Here is a 19579-nt window from a genome sequence, read left to right on the forward strand (position 1 = left end):
GTCTATCCTGCAAATTTATGCAAAGAAATGTATTAAAATGTACCCTCAGAACATACAACTGGAAATACAACTTAGGAATACAACTGGAAAGTTTGGTAAGTGCTAGAGTGGAGGTTTCTGGCTCAGTGCATTAGGGAAAAACTTATTTTGAGAAAACAGCCTTTAAAGATAAGTATTTTGATTCAAATGTACAGCCACAAATAGCGTAATAAACATTTAAAAGTGCATTTTGGAGGATTTCTTTCCACTAGTCTGAAACAACACATTATGAAAAGCCAAACAGCCCAAAATCTCAAAACTGGCCAGTGCATGAGGAAACGTTTATGCCTGTAGACAGAACAAAAAACTTTCCAAATGAAGACCGAGTTGGTTTGCTGGGTTAGGATGCTGTCACACAGCATTACAGTTCAAAACCTTCCAAACTCACAACTAGGGAGTTTTATATAGAAACTGTAACACAAGCAGGTGGAAACAAGGCTCTGGAGAGACTGAGGCGAGAATGAGATAGAGAGAGAAAGAGAGAGCGCCATTTACCGGATTCCCAGCTGCCATGGCTGACAGTAACCTCTGCCTCCATTTGTCCTTCCCCAGTTCCCCGCTCTCGTCCACAACTCTCTCAGGCTGGAACACACAGATCTTAACCGTCACACAATCGCTGGCGACAGAGGGCAAAACTCAAGCTAACAATGCAAATCTTGGTTTTCCATAAACCAGACCAGATCATCCTTTTTTCTTGGGCATCACCAACGCAAAGCGCAGCCTACGAGCCCCAAAAGCGCCGGTGCCAAATGCTTCAGGCCAGCGCAGTGCATGATGGGAAGGCCCACAGCATTTGGCACCCCCTCATCTCTGCCCCTACAACCATGGCAGTTCCCTTTTCAACTCTTTTCAATAAAGCATTTGCATATTGCTCCTAAGCCAGAAGCCAAAAGGAAATATATTTAGATCTTTTTAAGTCAGCCATTAATGAAATGCCTACATTATGCATAAAGCAAGAAAAGAAAAAAACATCCTGCCCACCTCATTTTTGTTCTTCTTATTTTTCTTCTTACTCTGCCTCTTCTGAAGGAGTATTGTTTCGTATTTCGGTCTGGGATGCTCCTAAAGAGAAAAGGACAAAGAGGCAATTATTTTCCACTCTTTGCGAAACCCAGTGGACTGCTGCAGAGTTTCAAACCATTCAAACAGGTGAAAAATCCAGGGCAACACAAGGACACAACGCAAAGTCAGACTCAACATCTCAAAGAGCAGTATTCAAGAAGAGAGTTTCAAACATAAAACTCAAACCTTCGCTTTTTCCTGGCGGGAAAGATTGCGTTTAGAGAAACAACAAGTTAACATATTGGTGAGTCCATTTTTGGCTGAGAACACATGAGGACATTCACACACAGCGTTGAGGGATAAACTTTAATACCACTGGATAGGGGCGCCACCATTGTGTCGCATCAAATAACAGTCAGCATTAGTCATTTTCAGTCGGTCAGTGTCCAAAAAACACTGTCATTGAAATCAGCTCATGGCCACTGCGCTGTAATCCAGACATGCAAATACTAGTGAGTAACATAATGTGACTGTGTACGTGTGAGAACGTACCTCCTCCTCCTCCATGCCTGTCAGATCCCAACTATAGTTCAAACTGATCTGTCTGCGCTTCCAGTGCTCTAGAAACATGGCAGCTAAAGAGAGAGAGATGAAGCATACAGTAAATGAGTGCTGACAAATATGAGACTCATGGGAAAAGAGAAGCAAAAGATGATTTATAAGGGGTAAAGTGTCATTTCCTAATGTAAGATAAATCACATCTCATCTACAAAACCATTAAAGGGACACTTACAATTAATTATTCTGCTTGTTCAATTTAATTAAATCAAACAAGTTAATCCAAAATAATTTGTTTCATATTTCATCATGTTCAACAAATGTTCTTCATCTCTTTGAGTTGAAACTCTGTGAATGATTTTTGTTGTGTTAAAGTAGCATTATAAAACTGGGAACATGACTTCCACTTCCCATCATGCTTTGCATTGGGCAGTGGATACATTTGCATGTGTTTATTTTATGGATTTTTAGTGTGATGAGAAAATGGGGAGACTTGTTACTGTTTAATACTCTATTGTGTTAGTATTTAAAAGAGTTTCTGTATTGTTGGTGGTTTTCAGGATTACCATTATGGTGAAGTATTGAGATGTGCTTGAGTTGAGAACCTGCTAATAAGAATTCAATTTTAAGTTGCGTTAATAATTTTAAAAAGCAAGTATAATGGGAGTGCTGTGGATGTAACCAGTACCATCTTCTGACTGCCAACACCTAACGTATGTTATTTTGACAACCTGGGTTTAGGTCATGCTATATGAAATATGAGTAGAGATAACATGTTTCCATCATGTGGAACCGCTATGTATGATTAGTAATTCTGTCATTATTTACCAACTTTCATATCATTCCAAATATGCATGATCGTTTTTTTTTTGGTGTTTCTTTTCAGTCAAACACAAAAAGAGATTTTTAGCAGAATGTGCACAATGCTCTTTTCCATCCTATAAAGGAATCCATGTGACATGTGTACTATTTAATACAAGTCGACAGCTTTGTGTGACCGACAGACCAAAACTTAAGTTATTTGTTGAGAATCTTTTTCATAGATCACTGTATGTTCCTCCTTTTGACAGCCCCAGTCTTCATTCACTTTGATTATACTTAAAAACTATAGATATAAGTAAAGCATAGAATATTCCTCAAAAATACACACTGATGAAAGAAATTCGAACGACATGAGAGAAAGTAAAAGCTGACAGAATTTTTTGTGTGAGCTATGCCTTTAAATCTTCACAATAAAGACCTAAACAGTGTGTGTTTGCTTTGAATCAGTATTGGATGGCTAATTAATTTCAGTACCTACATATGAACAGATGCAGTCTCTATACATGCTGCTGGGGGTCTCTGTATGAGTAATAATGTATAGCTTCTGCTACCCCACGCAGGTGCCAAAGATGGGTCAGTGTCAGGAATTGAGCGGTTTCACAATGCCTCCATCAGCCAGTCCCGTGCGGGGACTCAGGCGGTGACAGAAAGAGGTAACACTACTCTCTGGCCATTCAACATCTCTTCAACTCCATCACTATGGAGACTGCTGCACTTCTGCATGTTAATGCTAGCCGCTTGAACTGGTCTCATTTTCAATAGGACTGAATAACAGATCTGAGGCAGCTCTTCAAGTAAATAATATACAAAAATGGCTAATCCCTAAACTAGGGCCGTTATTTTTGTGTTCAAAAACAAAGACAGAGTGCAAGTGACACCCCTAAATGAATGCTGATGTATGAATTGTACTCAGAATCAGACTCATCAAGCATAATAGAATAAAACAATACACATCGAGATAATGAAACTAGAGGGACTTTTAGGTCGTACCCCAGAGGGACATGAAGATGGCGAAGAACACGGTGGCTGGGTTGTCAAAGAGATGGCTGGCACGCGCTGTGTCACACGCTGTGCTCAGATGCCAGTAATCACATGCCCGATCGCAGAGGGGACACATAGTGAAGTTCTGATCCTCGTCACACATCTCCTGGCTGGCAGAAACACACAAAATTAGACACAGCCATGCAAATAAATTTATTATGGCCCTGATGGTGCAGCGTGTTCATCCATCAGCGTGGCCCAATGTCTAAAGTATCAATTAAAAATGCAACACTATTTTATCTTGTGACTGCACTGGACATAAAACTTCAGTGGTCTCAAAAATAAAATCGCCTGGTTCACCATGTACTCACATAAGTACTGGCATTAAAAAGGACCACAATATTCCTGTGCTCCCCTGAGATGTTTCAGTCACAAATACATGCTGAGCACATTCTTAGAGCACTTGTAATTCTAGCATAAATTAATTTTGTGAATCAGATGCAACAACATAAACACCAGGGCCCGTATTCATAAAGATTCTAAGAATCCTCTAAGAAAACTCTTAATTTAGCTTAAAAACTTTTACGTAGGAGTCTTAGCTTAAAAGCGATTCGGGACCGATCTGAGAGCAACTCTGAGTAAGGAAAAGACAAAAACTTTCATCTTAGTAAGGAGGCGGGGTTGACCCCGTTGCTATGTATGACACAATCTTTTGAAGACTGTGATTGGTTGGTTGTCCAAGAAGGGAAAAAAAAGTGATTTTAAGTATAGGGTCTATTCTAAGCCTTCACCTTGAAATTACATGCGTCATTTTTCCTATTTGACCGTTCTCACACACACACACACACACACACACATTATATATGTGTATATAAATCCTTTTTTTTTATTTACCATGCTGTTAATTTCCTATAAGGTATTTGCTTGGCTTAGAATGATAAAAATTGTTCCACTCTTTCCAATTACACTGATTGCTGGCATGTCTATTTAAGTGGTGGTTTGAATGTTGGTTTTAATGTATCAAACATGGAATTTTCCCAGTTGTCAAATATCGTAATGTAGTGATTACTTTCATTTCTGGCGCTATGGCATTTCTGTGCTGTGTCGGAGATGTTAGCGTGTCTCTAATAAGATCAGTCACAAACATGATCCCTGCACGATCTAATCTATAGCGTCTTATTAACTCACTGTTATTCACTGTCTGCAACACATTTCTTCTCCCTCTTCGTCTTTCTGCCATTTTCTCCTCTGCTAAAGAAACTCTTAAGCCTCTTAAAAGTCCTCGTCCGTGCTCCTAACAATTTTGACCTTAAGAGCTCTTTTAAGAGTTAAGATGCTTTCTGAATTACTTTTTTCTTTACTAGGATTTTTTCTTTAATTTCAAGAGAAAACGCCCACATTTCTAAGAATTTTCTTAGAATTTTGTCACTAGGAGCTACTCTTTGCATTAAGATTCTTTATGAATACGGGCCCAGAACTATGTTCCTTGAATTATCATTTTTTTATCAGTGGAATATAATAATCACAGCTAGTTACTCTCAACCTGGCAGATATCGTGTGCCCACCCACAACAGGGACCCGTGCCCAGCTCTCGGTGGGCTTTACTGGCACATACCTAGGTATGTTTGTTTCCACAGTGGCCCAGCCGTAGAAGAACACGATGATGCCCACCACGGATGCAGGCATCAGAAGCTGAGTATAGACACCAAGCCAGGCAAAGTAGAGACCTATCTTCTCCCCAAAGTACTTCCTAGAGGTTACACAGAAAATATGGGAGTGTGTGTTGCATCAATGAAATATTAATCTAAAAGCAGAGGTGCCAAACGTTTTAAAGTCAAACCTGATTAAAGGCTATGTGCTAAAGGTAAGAGCTGCATTATATCCAACATTATTATATATCAATGTATTTTTAAAATCAAATTCACTTGTATTCTCTACATTCCAATGCAAACTTAAAAAAAAAGTTCAAAAATGTAAATTAGAAATGAAGATATGCATAAAGCATGTTTCCCCCCCCCCTATTTTAACCCCTTCTAGTGATTTGATCATTTGTGATGTCAACACAGACACTCTAGGCGTTGATTTGGACATCTCTGATCTAAAGCAATGCGTCAAAGTGATTTGACAGTTACCTGATAAGATCAACAGGCTGATACTTGTAAAAAGCACCGTATCTTGCCCATTCGTCATGTAACAGCTGAAAACGGTAAAAAAAACAAACAGAATTTGACCATATTCTCCCTTCTATTCATTGGGAAAAAAATGCAACACAATAGCAGCATACTTGTCTGTCGTTCTTCCCCTCGGCTTGTCCATTGGGGTGAAAGTCTCCCTGTAATCATACAAAAACACATTTCAAGTCAATCTGACAGGAGAAAGAAAGTAAAGCAGAATCCATAAAAAACAACTCACATCGTGCAGTGGGAATGCTGAATCATAAACCCCGTTAGCTATCAGCGTGGAGATACCTGCAAGGCGAAAACAGAGCACCTTAAAATACTCAACAACATCTGTGGGAATAATGATTGACTGCTATGACTTTAAAGTGACCCAACTTCATTGCGTTTGGAAAGCCAGAGTCCTGGAGGCGGAAGACAGCTGACATGTAGAACACAGGTTTTAATCAAAGTAATTAATCAGTCCTCAAAGGAACGACACGTACGCTCTGGTGATTAGCCCACAATTAATAAAGTAGCTCCCCAGCAACAAGCTGGAAAGACCACTACCCACTACCCCCCTCTTTCCACCTCAATGGACCCGGCTTCAATTCGGATCCCAATCCCAGAACTTTATGACCCAATTTACTCAGTTTGTATGAAACCGAGTAAGAGAAAGTCTGAGAGACAGACAGAAAGAAAGGCAGGGGGAAATGAAGAGAGCACCAAGTCATCCCTTCTGCCGGATAGCCTCGATCTCCCAATAGCCCCCGGTGGTCCGTCTGCTTTGTGGCTTGGTCCAAGGGAGCATATGGCATGGGCTTGTGTTGCACCCTGTCCCAACTTCACCATGCCCACTTCCAAAGCTCACATTCTGGCCCTGAATATCCTGAGGATTCCCTGAACACTAGTCCGTACTTAGGTTATGGATTAATGTATTACTAACCCATGGTTTGGCAGGTCCGTGCACAGGCGGTGCGTCTGAGGATTTCATACACCTGAGGCAGACAACAAAAGAGAGAAAGAGTGAGAGAGATACAAGCAAACAATAAACCTGAAAATTTTTCCTGGAAAACTCCCGGCGGAATTGGTTTCCTAGAACTGTGCCTAGAGACGGCAATCTCCTGCTGCTAGCAAATAACTTTTGTTCCCTCTTGTATATCGTGTTCTCTTTCAACAACCAAAGAACACGTATCACATTTTACCATTCTGAATTAACAGAATTTTCATGAGCAAAGCAAAACAGACTCACTATTCGGCTCCTTGTGGCATTGTCGAAGAAGGTGTCCTTTGAGTTGATGTTGTACCTGCAAAAATGCCAGAAATAGCAATGAGACATCCATGAGTTACACAGATGCCTTTGGCAATCAAACAAATCCTGTCAAGTCCTCTAAGAAAGGAAGAAAATCCCATGTGGCCCCTGATGACATTTAACCCCACATCACCCCAACCACGGCAGGCTCTCACAGGTGGAGCTTGTCCCGGGAGAAACAGTGAGAGAGGAACTTGGTGCGGCTGTGCTCTTGCTCCTGATGTGGTACTTTGGGCTGGAACGGTTGATTTAACTTCCGCCACAGTTCGTTCATGGTGGCAGCCAGACCTTTTTCTTCTCTCAACTCGTAACTCTGAACAAGAGACAACATTTTCAGTCAAAATCAGCACCAAAGCCTCAGATCATCAGTCAGCATTATTCGTTTGTGCTTTTCCCTCTCTCCCTTACATACATCAGAGACACGCATGCAGGGACTTCTGAGGGCTTGTGGAAAGCTCACATAAGGACATCCCGAGGGACTCGTGTCTGTCTTGAGAATAAGAGAAAGCTCTGCTGTATCCTACCTTTTTGGTGGGCACCTTGATCTTGAGAAACTCTGCCTCTCTGCTCAACACCTGCCAAGGTGCATGTAGCCGGATGAAAGCCTGACCATGAGTCTTGTTCTGGGGAAAGAATCGAAGAGAAAGGTCCTGACATACTGCCTCCATGAATCTAACAAACCTGTTCTTAACATAAACTTTGGTTGAGGACAATAAAGACAAGATAAACATTCTTACCGCAGTATTTTGGCATATAGCTTAACTGTGTTAACTGTAACATTGTACCTTTAGAGGTATAACAGCTTGTCACTGGGGCAGTACCCTTAAAGGGACAACATTGTACCTTATCTACCCCTAAAATATGCGCATTAGTACCTTAGAGTTGTAATACGTTGCCTTCTCTTGGGGTACTACTATGAACCTTTTAGAGGTAAATAAGGTGCAAAGATGTTCCTTTAAGGGTACTGCCCCAGTGACAAGCTGTAGTAGCCCTAAAGGACATTTTTTTGCATTTGTGCAAATTCTTAAATGCTTTCATTACATGGAAAACAGGAAAACAACGGACTCCAATACAGGCCCTTTACGCATTCTTCATTTTGGGTCATGGAATTTAAGGTTAAAGCACATAAATATGTCACCTGAACTGCAAAGATGTCTAAATTGTCTCTTTTAGGTGAAGCTATTCTAGTTTCTAGATTCAATTGCTCCAGCCTCACGCTAACAAATGCAGTGTTTAAGTGTTGTGGTTATACTTGCATATTTTAAATACCAATTTGGAGTGCTACCCACTTGCTTCCTGGGTATCTATAAAAAGTATTTTACCATAAAAATATTTCTCATTTGTTTAAACATACTGTTGAAATTATTGCCGGTGCTAATCGACAGCATTCACATAAACTGAAAATAACCCAGATTAGAAGTATCAATGTCAAAAGAGTGGCAGATTGTCATCAAGCCCATCTGAGAGTCCCTAAAGAGGGACTATATATATTACATAAACTTGGGGGGTATGGAAATGATCTCTTTTTGCAAGTTGTAGCCATGAAATCCAACACTGAAGCTACGTCGTGCCCACACAGAGATGAAAGTAACTGTATCTGTCTGGCAGTGGTCAGCCATGCCATCTAGAGAAGCATGAGTTAAGAAAAAGCAAGATGAAACTGAAATAGACATTGAGATGAGATGAGAGTGATGAGACAGAAAGAGATGATGGAAACCTGAGGACATCCTCACTGTCCCCTGCGTTCCAACACCACAGCTGTTTTTTTTCTGCCCCTCCACACACACACACACCCACAAAGGAGAGATAAAAATAACATGTGGATTTGAGAAGGTTAATTAGGATAAGATATTCCAATTAGTACTTCATCTCAGCAGGGTAAGGCAATTAGGTCGATTTGAGCACAGTCTGAGCGGGAGCCATCGCTACTGAAACCGGCTGCGACTGACATTTGAGGGGCTCCCAAAGACCCGTGAGCGGAAACGGCTCTTCATGGCAGGGTGAGCCCTGCCTTTGACATTTGGCATAATTAACTCAAACAAAGAGTCGAGAAACAACATCTCTGAACGGACACAATCCTGAGAATACATGGCTCACACCAGAGATGCAAACTCTAGCCTGAGATTCAAACTGAAGACGCACTTAATTCACAAATAGTCTGACTTGAGTCTCGACTCAAATTAAAGACTTGTGAACAGACTTCAGGTCTACAAGGAGAAGACACTGTTCAGATAAAAGTCTCTTGTGCATGCTGTAACTCTACTGAGATTATGCGATCATTTTCTCCTGTAACACAGAAGCGTTTCAACACGGTGATTGGTTTAATGTTGTAATATTTAAAGACACTGATAATCAGAGAAGCACTGGCATCTACTCTAGAAACTGCTTGCATATCTGAAATTGTGCCACATAAAGCAAATATATAATGTTAAATATAGGTTCAGCATGGTATAGCTTTGAAGGAAAACAAATCCCAGTTATTACCCATTCATTTACTATGGGAAAAATTATGAGAAATGTTCTATTGGGTGAGCATGTACAGATTTACAGATCAAATGAACCTGTAAAAGTTTACTGAAAGAGACTTGTGACTTGACTTGAACTCGACATCAAGGACGTGAGACTAGACTTTACGTGACAGACTTGTGAACATGATTATGTCGTTTCATTTGTTGTTATTGACAGCAATAATGCTCATAACACACCTAGAGAGGATAAGAGGTATGTCTGTAAATGCATCATGCACGAATATTCCCACTATTGAAAAAGGAGCACTAGTTACACCCCAAAAGAGATCCCTACAGAAAAGAACACAGCAATCACTAACTGATGCCAAATAGCAATAAACTACAGGACAAGCCTTCTCACCACATTTTACCTCTGGTTTTGTTGTTTTTAAACTTGTATATTTATTGCCTCCACAGAAAGCCAATGTTATCCATCAGAACGGGGCTGTTAAGACAAACAAACACGCTGCCACTGAAACATAATACCTGCGGCAGTGACGTCCCCTTGAGCATTGAAGATATTCAAAACAAAACTTCACTCCCTATAGAGTCAGTCCACCAGGCAGCTCCCGCATGAAACAATAAACCCAAACTAGCCTTTTCTAAAACTCCTGAAGTTATCCGAGACGGTGTATCCGCCAGAGTGATAGTAAACTGTAACAGTGTGTCGAGATAAGAGGAAGACCGCAGGTGAGACATGGTTAATGTGTGACTTGACCCGCTGTCCCTGCTCAGGCTGTCTGCAATCAAACTTCAGTTACCGGCTGAATAATTCAGAGTGTCTGACTGCAGGTATTTGTAGCGGTCACAGAGCACACCTCGAAAGAACCGCCCGGAGCAAAACATAATGTAATGATGGTGATCAAACAAAGCAGGAGACCATTGTTGAATTAGGGTTCAGTGATCATGATAATGAAGACGATGAAAGTCATCATGACAAAGCTTTTCAGTACATCAGGTACATCTTGCCACCTTACCAGGTTTCCCAAGGGAAATTATGCTATAGTGTGCATTGTTTAATAGGCTACCTCAATGTTTCCACCTCATGCTTGATAATAAAAATGTTTACATGCTAAAAAGCACCCCAAATTGGTTTATAAAGCCAATTCTAAATGATCTGAAACACTCAGATGATTAAGTCAGTGTTAGAAAATGGGGAATCTATCATTTACAACAATGACAAATAGCAAACCGTTAAATTTAGAGCAGAAATTTGGTCCCTTTCAGGCTAGGGTACAGTTAACTCAGTGTGCTGTCAAAGGCCGGTTCACAGCTCTTCTGTGAGAGAGTAGACAATCACTACTATTACCAGCCTGATAATCTAACTTGGCTTCACACCACAAGTCTTATCACACTACAGATGAAGACACACAGTACAAAACAATCACAGAGATGCACAATAATAAAGTCTTTCTGCCATAGTCTACAAGAGAGGGAGTTTTTTTCAACTAGCTTTTTAAGTAAAAGATTAGGAGAGTTCACTTTAGTCCCCAGAGACAATATAAGCTCCCTAGCAACAGATAAAGAAGAGTTCACTTGGGACCATTACTAATACCATACGAATTCAGTCCAATTACTACATAATGGGTGATCTTTAAAAGTAATGGCTAACAAAACAATGATACGTGGATGATTCCCAAGTTGGTCTGATGCCCTGTGAAATGGTAGCTCAATCCAATATTAGGTTACGTAGTAGGACTTGCAAAGACTAACTACATAATTCACGCACACATATACACTATTAAGTAAACAATCTTTAGGAAACCAAATTAGAGTCCCTTTTTCACAGTCAAGATCTTATTTCCTAAGATTTCTTGACTATGATAGAAAGTTCCTGACTGATATTGTTTTTGACAAGGCACAACTCAACTGATCTAAAGTGACAGCTTTCCGTAAAATCATCACCAGATGTGGCCCTTACAAAGATCAAAAATGCAATTAGACACATCTGGCTAAAGCAAAAATAATTCATTCTCAAATGAAGGCATGTACTTGCATGTAATATTCCACTGTACACCACAAATAAGATATATTCAGCTTCCACACACCTCTTTATCACGCTCAATTTCCAGCCCAGCGTCTTTTAAATTGCCCTCGAACTCCTCTCGGATCATGATTTTCTCCCCATCGGCGGGGTCCGGGGGTCCGACGTCCACCACCACCTCCACAGGTTCATCCTTCCCTCCCACTGGGTCTTTTTCCTCCACTCCTAAATGATAACTACCATTGGAGATAGTGGACAGTCTGTGTTGACTAGGAGACCCCCTGACGAAGGAACGTTTTCGGTAGTGGTACACCAGCACATAGTCCACTTTCCTTCGGCCGTCAGCAAAGTACAGCCGTTTGCGAGGGTCCTGGTCCACGTCCATCAGGCTATTGGCCACCTGAACAGGTGAGAGGAGAATACAATGTACCCAGGCTCAGTGTTCATCAGCAGTGTGTGTGCATATCAAATTCAACTCAGAAGAAAGGGAGGGGGGAGTATGGTGAGGATAGATGTAGGTCAGACTATTGCTTCTTAATTTGGCTGCTCTCAATACAATTTAGATTGAAAGAGTGAAGGCAATATACACTTGTCATTGATGCCATTTATTTCTGGGTTATCCTTCATTCAATTTACTGGCTGAAGAACTAATGCTAACCTGTTTGCATATTGCTACAGGTATTCTAGTAGTACTATTCTATAGAAATCAAAAGCATACTCACATGTATCTTGTTGTCACTTGTCTGCAGCATGTTGTCACACTTAAAGAAAAACACAAAAACAAGATGAAACGGCAACAGTTCCTCGGCGTTCCCGGAAAATTGTGTGTGTTTCTGGTGGCATGCCCGTTTCTGATGTCACCCTACAGAGACGGCACCATCCATCTTTCTCTCTGTTTATCCATCGATCTCGCAAAGCATGAAATCCATCCGTCTGTCTGGTTTTGGCATCGTTGACTGGGAAGCGCAAAGCTTTGCTTCACGCACAACAGGACGCATCTCCACAGAAACTTATGATTTGTCCCTGACTAATTGTCCCTGAAGGAATATACCTGCGCGTCTCCAAGCACCAGTGCGCATCATTACGCGCCGGAGGGGATTGCGCGCCTGTGTAAAGATGGAGTCGCCAACAGGTTCAAAAAATTCTGCGCACATCCGATTAATGCATAAATCGTTCTCCACGAAATAGCGTAGTGATTTAAAGCTTAATACAAAGGCTTCAGTGGGGCTAAATGCTCCCATAAACACAACGTGCCTGCTTTTACATGAAGAAAAAATATGTATTTATGTTAGATGGAGTAACACATAGCCTTCTTGTTAAAATATATTCTACCAGAAGGCTGTTGTGCGTAAAAAATAAAATAAAAGTGATATAGTGTAAAATAGTGTAGATATAGGTGCTAGTGATCAAGCAGAATTTGCCACTTAATGCAAAAACTTTTGAGATAGCAATTATTATTTATTTATTTTTTTGCATATTAAGGACACTAATTGAAAGCAACCACTTCATGACATTTTTTACATTTCCTGTTAAACACATATGACATTTCATAACAACTCAAATGTTCAAGTTCCTCATTTTCCTGCTTTTCGGAAACAGGCATATTGGCATACAGACATATTTCATAAATAAATCCCCATTGCACTTTGCTCCACTTTGCACATCCTTTGCAACAAATCTATTCTTCTCTATGAAGGAAAGTATTTTATTGTGGTTCATTCATTCGGCATCTGTCTCCTCTGCCATCCCAGCAGTGTAAAATGATTAACTATTAAGATAACTTCATGGATTCAAACAATGAAGCAACAAAAAAATGCCACACTTTAAAACAGATTAAATTTTCCAAGTACATCACATTACCTCAGTTTTTTATGATTGCATATGATGACCTCATGGATCAGGGAACTTTTCCCATACACAGCGACCAACAGGTGATTAGGAAAGTGTTGTGGTGTTTGTTGTTATTTAGTGGTTTAAGGGCCTTTAGCGCTGTTGTACCTAACCGCATCACCCTTATTATAATAAAGGCATCCTTTAGGCCCTGACATTTTATTTCTTTGAAGTAATCTACAAACACATAACACACAAAAACTGAATTTATTTGCCACATAGACACATTCTGCAGGCTACTCACATGATGCCAAGACTCTTCAATGGAGTCAGACGGATCATCAAAGGTGCAGCTGATGGAGTTCATAACTTCAGTCTCAGATATTTCCCTTAAATCACTGCAAATAGAGGAGGACTCACTCAGGGCAGTGCTGACTCCATTTAGAACACACTTTTGCACCTCTGTTGATGGGAAACAGTCAAGTTTTAATCACAATTAATACCCATTACACATTTAACATTTCGATTGATCTTACTTTGAGAATGTGACTACACAGGGTTAAAGATTCACCTCTACCTCAAAAGACCCCTACAAGAGAATTAAAAATACTATTCTTTGATCACAGAAAACAAAAACACCTCTCTTTGCATAACCTTTATTCAACACCAATAACATTTCCATTTAATCAAAACACTGTTATATTTTATGCAAAACAATATGTTTCTATAAATAGATATGTATATAAAAATACTGGTACGCTTCATAACTAATGTCAGGAGTTTTAAAAGCGTGTGTATAGCCAATTATCTGTGGACAGGGTTTGTCATGACTTACCAACATACGAACAGGATCCGTTCATAGCCATGTCACCGGAGACCTGAAGCACAATCAGGTATGGGGCGATTAGACTGTGAAGGCGCAAAATCCTCACCAGGCTTTGACCAGGCTTAATTTAATGCCATGACTGCTGGAGAGACACAGGGCTTATGATAGTGCCAAACTTTAGCTAATTTCCAGGACCTTCTGTCATGGGTGAAAAAAGCCCACTTACCATCCAGTTCCACCACAGATTATCTATCTATCTATCTATCTATCTATCTATCTATCTATCTATCTATCTATCTATCTATCTATCTATCTATCTATCTATCTATCTATCTATCTATCTATCTATCTATCTATCTATCTATCTATCTATCTATCTATCTATCTAATCTATCTATCTATCTATCTATCTATCTATCTAATCTATCTATCTATCTATCTATCTAATCTATCTATCTATCTATCTATCTATCTATCTATCTATCTATCTATCTATCTATCTATCTATCTATCTATCTATCTATCTATCTATCTATCTATCTATCTATCTAATCTATCTATCTATCTATCTATCTATCTATCTATCTATCTATCTATCTATCTATCTATCTATCATCGAGATGATGCAACTGCCCCATTAAGTGTAATCAGGTTGCACACTAGAATGTTAGGCCCAGCAGCCTTTAATGGTTTGCCTTTTTCAGATGGAACACCAGAAGACCAGTGAAACATACATTTGAACACATAAATCACATGCTTTTCGTGTTGCCAAGTTACATTCTATATATAAGTCTATAGGAACACCACACATTCAGATCAGTGAGGAGACGTGGAATTTCCTCCATTCAGAAGCGGTTCTTATAGCCCTCAAAAGCTCACCCACACAACTGCTCTCGATTTGGTTGATTTCCTTTTGGAAACAAGAATGGGGAATATGTCACGTTTAACTCTTCAAAAGCCTGCCTGTTAAATCAGCTTTGAAGCTCTCATTCATTTTACACCTTTGACTTATAGATATATATGCTTTACTTTACTCACACAGGTCTGGAGGGTACATTTGGGATAGATCTAGCCCACTGGAAAGGGAGGGATTTGCACTATGAAGGCATCATTTTTGTTAAATGTGTGTATTTATCTTAATCCATTCTCGGTGGGAGGTTAAGGCAAGGTATTGATCAAAGTCAACAGGAAAACCAACATATAGAGAGTGAATTTATGTGTGTTTGTGGAGAGTATTGGAACAGATACCACCTGAGCACCAAGACGTTTGAGAATGTGGACATTGATGCGACATTAGCGCCATCTTGCGGTTAAAGTTGGTTGTTCTTTGTTAAATTCATCAGAATTTTAGCAGCGTGTTCCCTCATGTGGTCAACATTCAAAATTGCATCGTAAATATCGCTCATATTTTTATTAAGTCATTACCTATTCCATTTGAGTGCTGTTATTTCAAGAGAGATATAGAAAATTAGTTTGCCTGAAAGTGTATCGACAAACTAGCCTACATTTCAAGAACATAATTTTGTTTGAGATCCACAAGATGGCGCTGTTAATGCAGCATCCTTACCACCACTATCCTCCAATGCCATGCACTCAAAGAGCTCTTTTTCCCTCCAAAATTGTCTTTGTGCCAGTACGAACACAGAGTTGTTTTGAAGAGAGATCCTTTCACATAAGTCATTTCCCTATCCCTTCTCACTCTCTCTCTCTTTCAGAAAGAGCTAGGCATAGTTCAAACCCAATTGAGGAAGTCAAGGAAATGCTTAAACATTATAAATATCCACAGTACAGTAAATGAAGGTTCCAAAAAGGGGATTTTCACAGTCACAGAAGAACCATTTGAGTTTCCCAAAGAGCATGTGAAGAACATTTTAAAGGTAAATTTAAAGGTTCTTCATAGAACCGTAGAAGTAAAAAAACAAAACAACTTTATTTAGCGTAGTGCACAATGTTTTAAAACATAATTCAAATACATTATAAGAAAAATAAGGCATGAGTTGGAAGCTGAGATGTTGAGGAAGTGACACATGGAAAAACTGCGTATTTGGCAACACTGGTGTGAAAGGAGATGCACAAGACCCGAGGATTATGACTAAAAACACAAAAACCTATGCAATTGGTGTCTTTAGAAAAGGGAGGATGGTTGGTTAGTCTCTGTGACGCAGATTATATGTGGTCATCTCTTTGCACAATGTGATAATGTGCACACATTTCCATGAAAACCAGGCCTTGTTCACTCAGTAGCCCACCTCAAAATGAAATTACTGGTGAAATGTCACTCTGAGGTCAAACAGGTCTTGTGTCTGCAGGGAATTCATCATTTGTGTGCCAAGACCATTGAATTTAATGAGCATCTGATATGCTGAGGTGAGAAACATTGTGACTCAGTTCTGCGCCATCTGCCTTCTTGACAAGGGCTTCGTGAAGTAAATAGACGTTCAGTTTGATTTCATTCCATAACTGCAGCTCAGATATTCCGAAGAGTCAGTGTGATTGACAGTCATTGTTTTGTGGTTGCTGTGGGTGACAAGCATCACAGGCAGAGATAGATGGGTGTCACAACACTCTGACCGTGACAATGGGTTTCATTGTTCTTCAACAAAAATCCCATCCTCACTGTACTCGCCTCTGCACAGAGCTGGCACCACTAGCTTTAGGAAAAATCAATCAAACCATAGAACTTCTATAATTAAACAGAGGAAAGACTTTGTAAACAGAGTAGAAAACGTTCAGTGTGGAAGCAGTCGTGAGTAATCATTGCATAAGGTAGCAGTGCATGTTAATTATCTGCATTTTCAGCCACATGTTGTGTGAAATGCTTTAACGTATTTCAACCATGGGATTTGAGGATTTACAGTTTTTCTCATTTGCTAAGACACACTAAATGAAACTGGGATCCGCTTGATCTTCATCATCACATTATTAGCACAGCAGAAGTCTTCTTTTGCAAATGTTTTAACACTTTTTCATTTGTTTCACACATTTTTCACACCCTTTGTCAAAACAGTTACCACAGATCTCATTGAAAGACCCCGAACTCTATTGGATTCACTGTGTTGAACAAAAGGAAAACATCTATTCATAGCTGATAGAAAGTACTTGCATAATTTTAAATCTCTATGCACCTGTCTGAAACTCATTTGCACAACTCTTCAATCAGCAATCAGGTCTCATCCATCTATAAAAGATGCCACCTCTGTATTTCTGTGTATTTCAGCTTTACTGTATTGCCCTGTTAGCAGAACAAACTGTGTCTACAGTAATGCAGATGTTTTATCAATCCCATTTATGTGACTGTCATACAGTAATGTCAATTTTGACATGCTTTTTGCAGAATCCACACATTATCACATACTGGTGGCAGAGGAAAGATATTTAGTATTGAACAGGAGTCTGCCATTGTAGATATGGTATTGGCAAACAATGCAATCAGACTGCGTGAAATCCAGGCAGCAGTAATTGCAGATCAGGGAGCATTTAGACACATAACACAGTGTGAGTTTGGCAACTATAGATTGAGTCCTTAAACAAAACCATGTCAGAATGAAGCAGCTGTACAGAGGTCCATTTCAAAGAAACTCTGACATCGTAAAGGAGGCACGATTCCAGTATGTGCAGGTACAGATTTTTTATTGTAATACCTTGTTTACCATAGTTGCATGCGACTGGAATAATTTGCTTTATGAATTTGCTCTTTTTCCTAGAGAATAATGGAGCTTGAAGCTGAAGGGGCACATCACAACTTCATTTTTGTGTGTGTATATATATATTTATTTTTTTCAAAAAAATGTTTTAAAGGTATTTCCACCCATAAGTTTCCTTTGGTAGCTTTTTTTTCAGTATCCATTTGAGTTTGTAAAGTATCATATTTCATATTGATGGCTGTATTTTGTATTTTGTTGTCCATTGTGTAATGATTGATTGAAAGAATAAATTAATTTGACCCCAAGTTGTTGTGTTTGATGGAAATATTTGCTTATGTTGCATGTTTTTAATGTTTTGTGAGTGTTAGAGCATTTTGCAAACAAAATGAGTAATTTTGGCCATTGAGCTTCAGTTTTATCCTGTGTGTTAACTGTTTTGAAAATGTGATGTCAGAGTGGGCAAATGTGTTTAAGCAATCGAGAAAAACTGTAGTACAGTTTTTGAACAGGAAACCACAATTTACTGAGCTGATATGTCATGTGACATCCAGCAATAATTAGATCTTATCTGAGAGAGGAAAGAGCATAGTGGTGTTTTCATGAGAAACTTAAGGCAGGTTTTTGATCAATTTGGCCTGCTGTAATTTATCTGCTGCAGGGTTATCATAACTAAAACTAAAACCATAAAAACATTGTGGTTACAAAAAAAATAAAAATAAAAAAAATAAAATAAAAAAAAAAAAAAATTATATATATATATATATATATATATATATATATATATATATATATATATATATATATATATATATAAAACTTAAAATAAAAATAAAACTGAAATAAAAATTTATAAAAACTATACAGACATATTTCAGAAAACAAAAACTTCAATAAAAAATGATAAAAATGGCAAAAACACACAACAAGATAACTAAAACTTTAAACAAAATGAAAATAGAAAACATAAAATCTCATTCAAAATATTAATAAAACCAAAGGATAGAAATATAGCACAGTAGAACTCATTAATTGCTTGCATACATAAAAAAAGATTCTCTTAATCATTATTTTTGATGTATTTTCATTAGCATTCTTAATCAATATACATTTAGGGTACTTATTGAATAATTGATCAAAATGAAGTTTTTGCTTAAAACAAGAAGAAGAAAAAACTGCAAATAATAATATACTGTATAATAATTTCTCCAAATGATTTTCTTGTTTAAAACATTTACTCACCTAATTGTAAAACATTTCTCAAAATAAAAAATACTAAGTTCCTTTGCTTCTCAAGTAAGTGTAGCTTGAAAATCATTCTGGCTTTCTTGGAACATACACACACTTTTTATCAAATGTCACTGATTATATTATGCTCCCAGATCTGCTTATTTGATAGTGTCACAATAATTTACATTAGAAGAACTAGTTATTGCAGTTTTTTGTTGTGCTGATAAAGGTGAAAATGATTGATTACCAGCTTAAAATTGAAAACGCATCGAGACATGTCACAGAAAGGTGCAAAGTGCCATTTTAATACTCAGATCACAAGACAAGACAACTCCTATCTTGTGCCGCAGACTGTGAAAGAGCTTCACAGTCTAAAAACAAGCACAGAAGACAAAACAGAAGGGTCATAAGAAGACAATTTTGACATGTTCTACATCATTGTTTGAGTAGGCTACAAACTTGTTTATTATTTCATAACATAAGATGATCATCCAAGTAAAGAAAGAAAGAAAGAAAGAAAGAAAGAAAGAAAGAAAGAAAGAAAGAAAGAAAGAAAGAAAGAAAGAAAGAAAGAAAGAAAGAAAGAAAGAAAGAAAGAAAGAAAGACAAGTGAATGTGACAGACTCCAGAGCGTCCCTTCCTCACGTGAGAGGAGGGTGTTTACCGTTATAAACAGTCACTTCCCCTCAGG

General features: G+C 38.7%; 1 protein-coding gene across 3 annotated transcripts in view; it reads right to left on the reverse strand.

Moving 5' to 3' along the window:
* ano2b (anoctamin 2b) overlaps positions 1 to 12454 on the reverse strand; it is a 39466-nt gene extending 27012 nt beyond the window's left edge. The window contains exons 1-14 of one of the 3 annotated variants that reach the window (XM_082168032.1): positions 12084 to 12454; positions 11426 to 11761; positions 7395 to 7493; positions 7026 to 7183; positions 6811 to 6865; positions 6505 to 6556; positions 5815 to 5870; positions 5687 to 5734; positions 5535 to 5599; positions 5018 to 5152; positions 3412 to 3572; positions 1594 to 1676; positions 1021 to 1101; positions 535 to 621 (exon numbers count right to left, since the gene is read on the reverse strand). In XM_082168032.1, coding sequence (XP_082024158.1) covers positions 535 to 621; positions 1021 to 1101; positions 1594 to 1676; positions 3412 to 3572; positions 5018 to 5152; positions 5535 to 5599; positions 5687 to 5734; positions 5815 to 5870; positions 6505 to 6556; positions 6811 to 6865; positions 7026 to 7183; positions 7395 to 7493; positions 11426 to 11761; positions 12084 to 12113 — 1446 coding nt within the window. In that variant the 5' untranslated portion in view covers positions 12114 to 12454. Of the gene's footprint in view, positions 1 to 534; positions 622 to 1020; positions 1102 to 1593; positions 1677 to 3411; positions 3573 to 5017; positions 5153 to 5534; positions 5600 to 5686; positions 5735 to 5814; positions 5871 to 6504; positions 6557 to 6810; positions 6866 to 7025; positions 7184 to 7394; positions 7494 to 9863; positions 10117 to 11425; positions 11762 to 12083 lie in introns of those variants that run through there. The other 2 variants (XM_082168033.1, XM_082168034.1) reach the window with 2 other exon arrangements.
* Positions 12455 to 19579: the final 7125 nt, after the last annotated feature.

This window comes from Leuciscus leuciscus (assembly GCF_965113295.1).
Source record: "Leuciscus leuciscus genome assembly, chromosome: 4".
Taxonomy (NCBI): domain Eukaryota; kingdom Metazoa; phylum Chordata; class Actinopteri; order Cypriniformes; family Leuciscidae; genus Leuciscus; species Leuciscus leuciscus.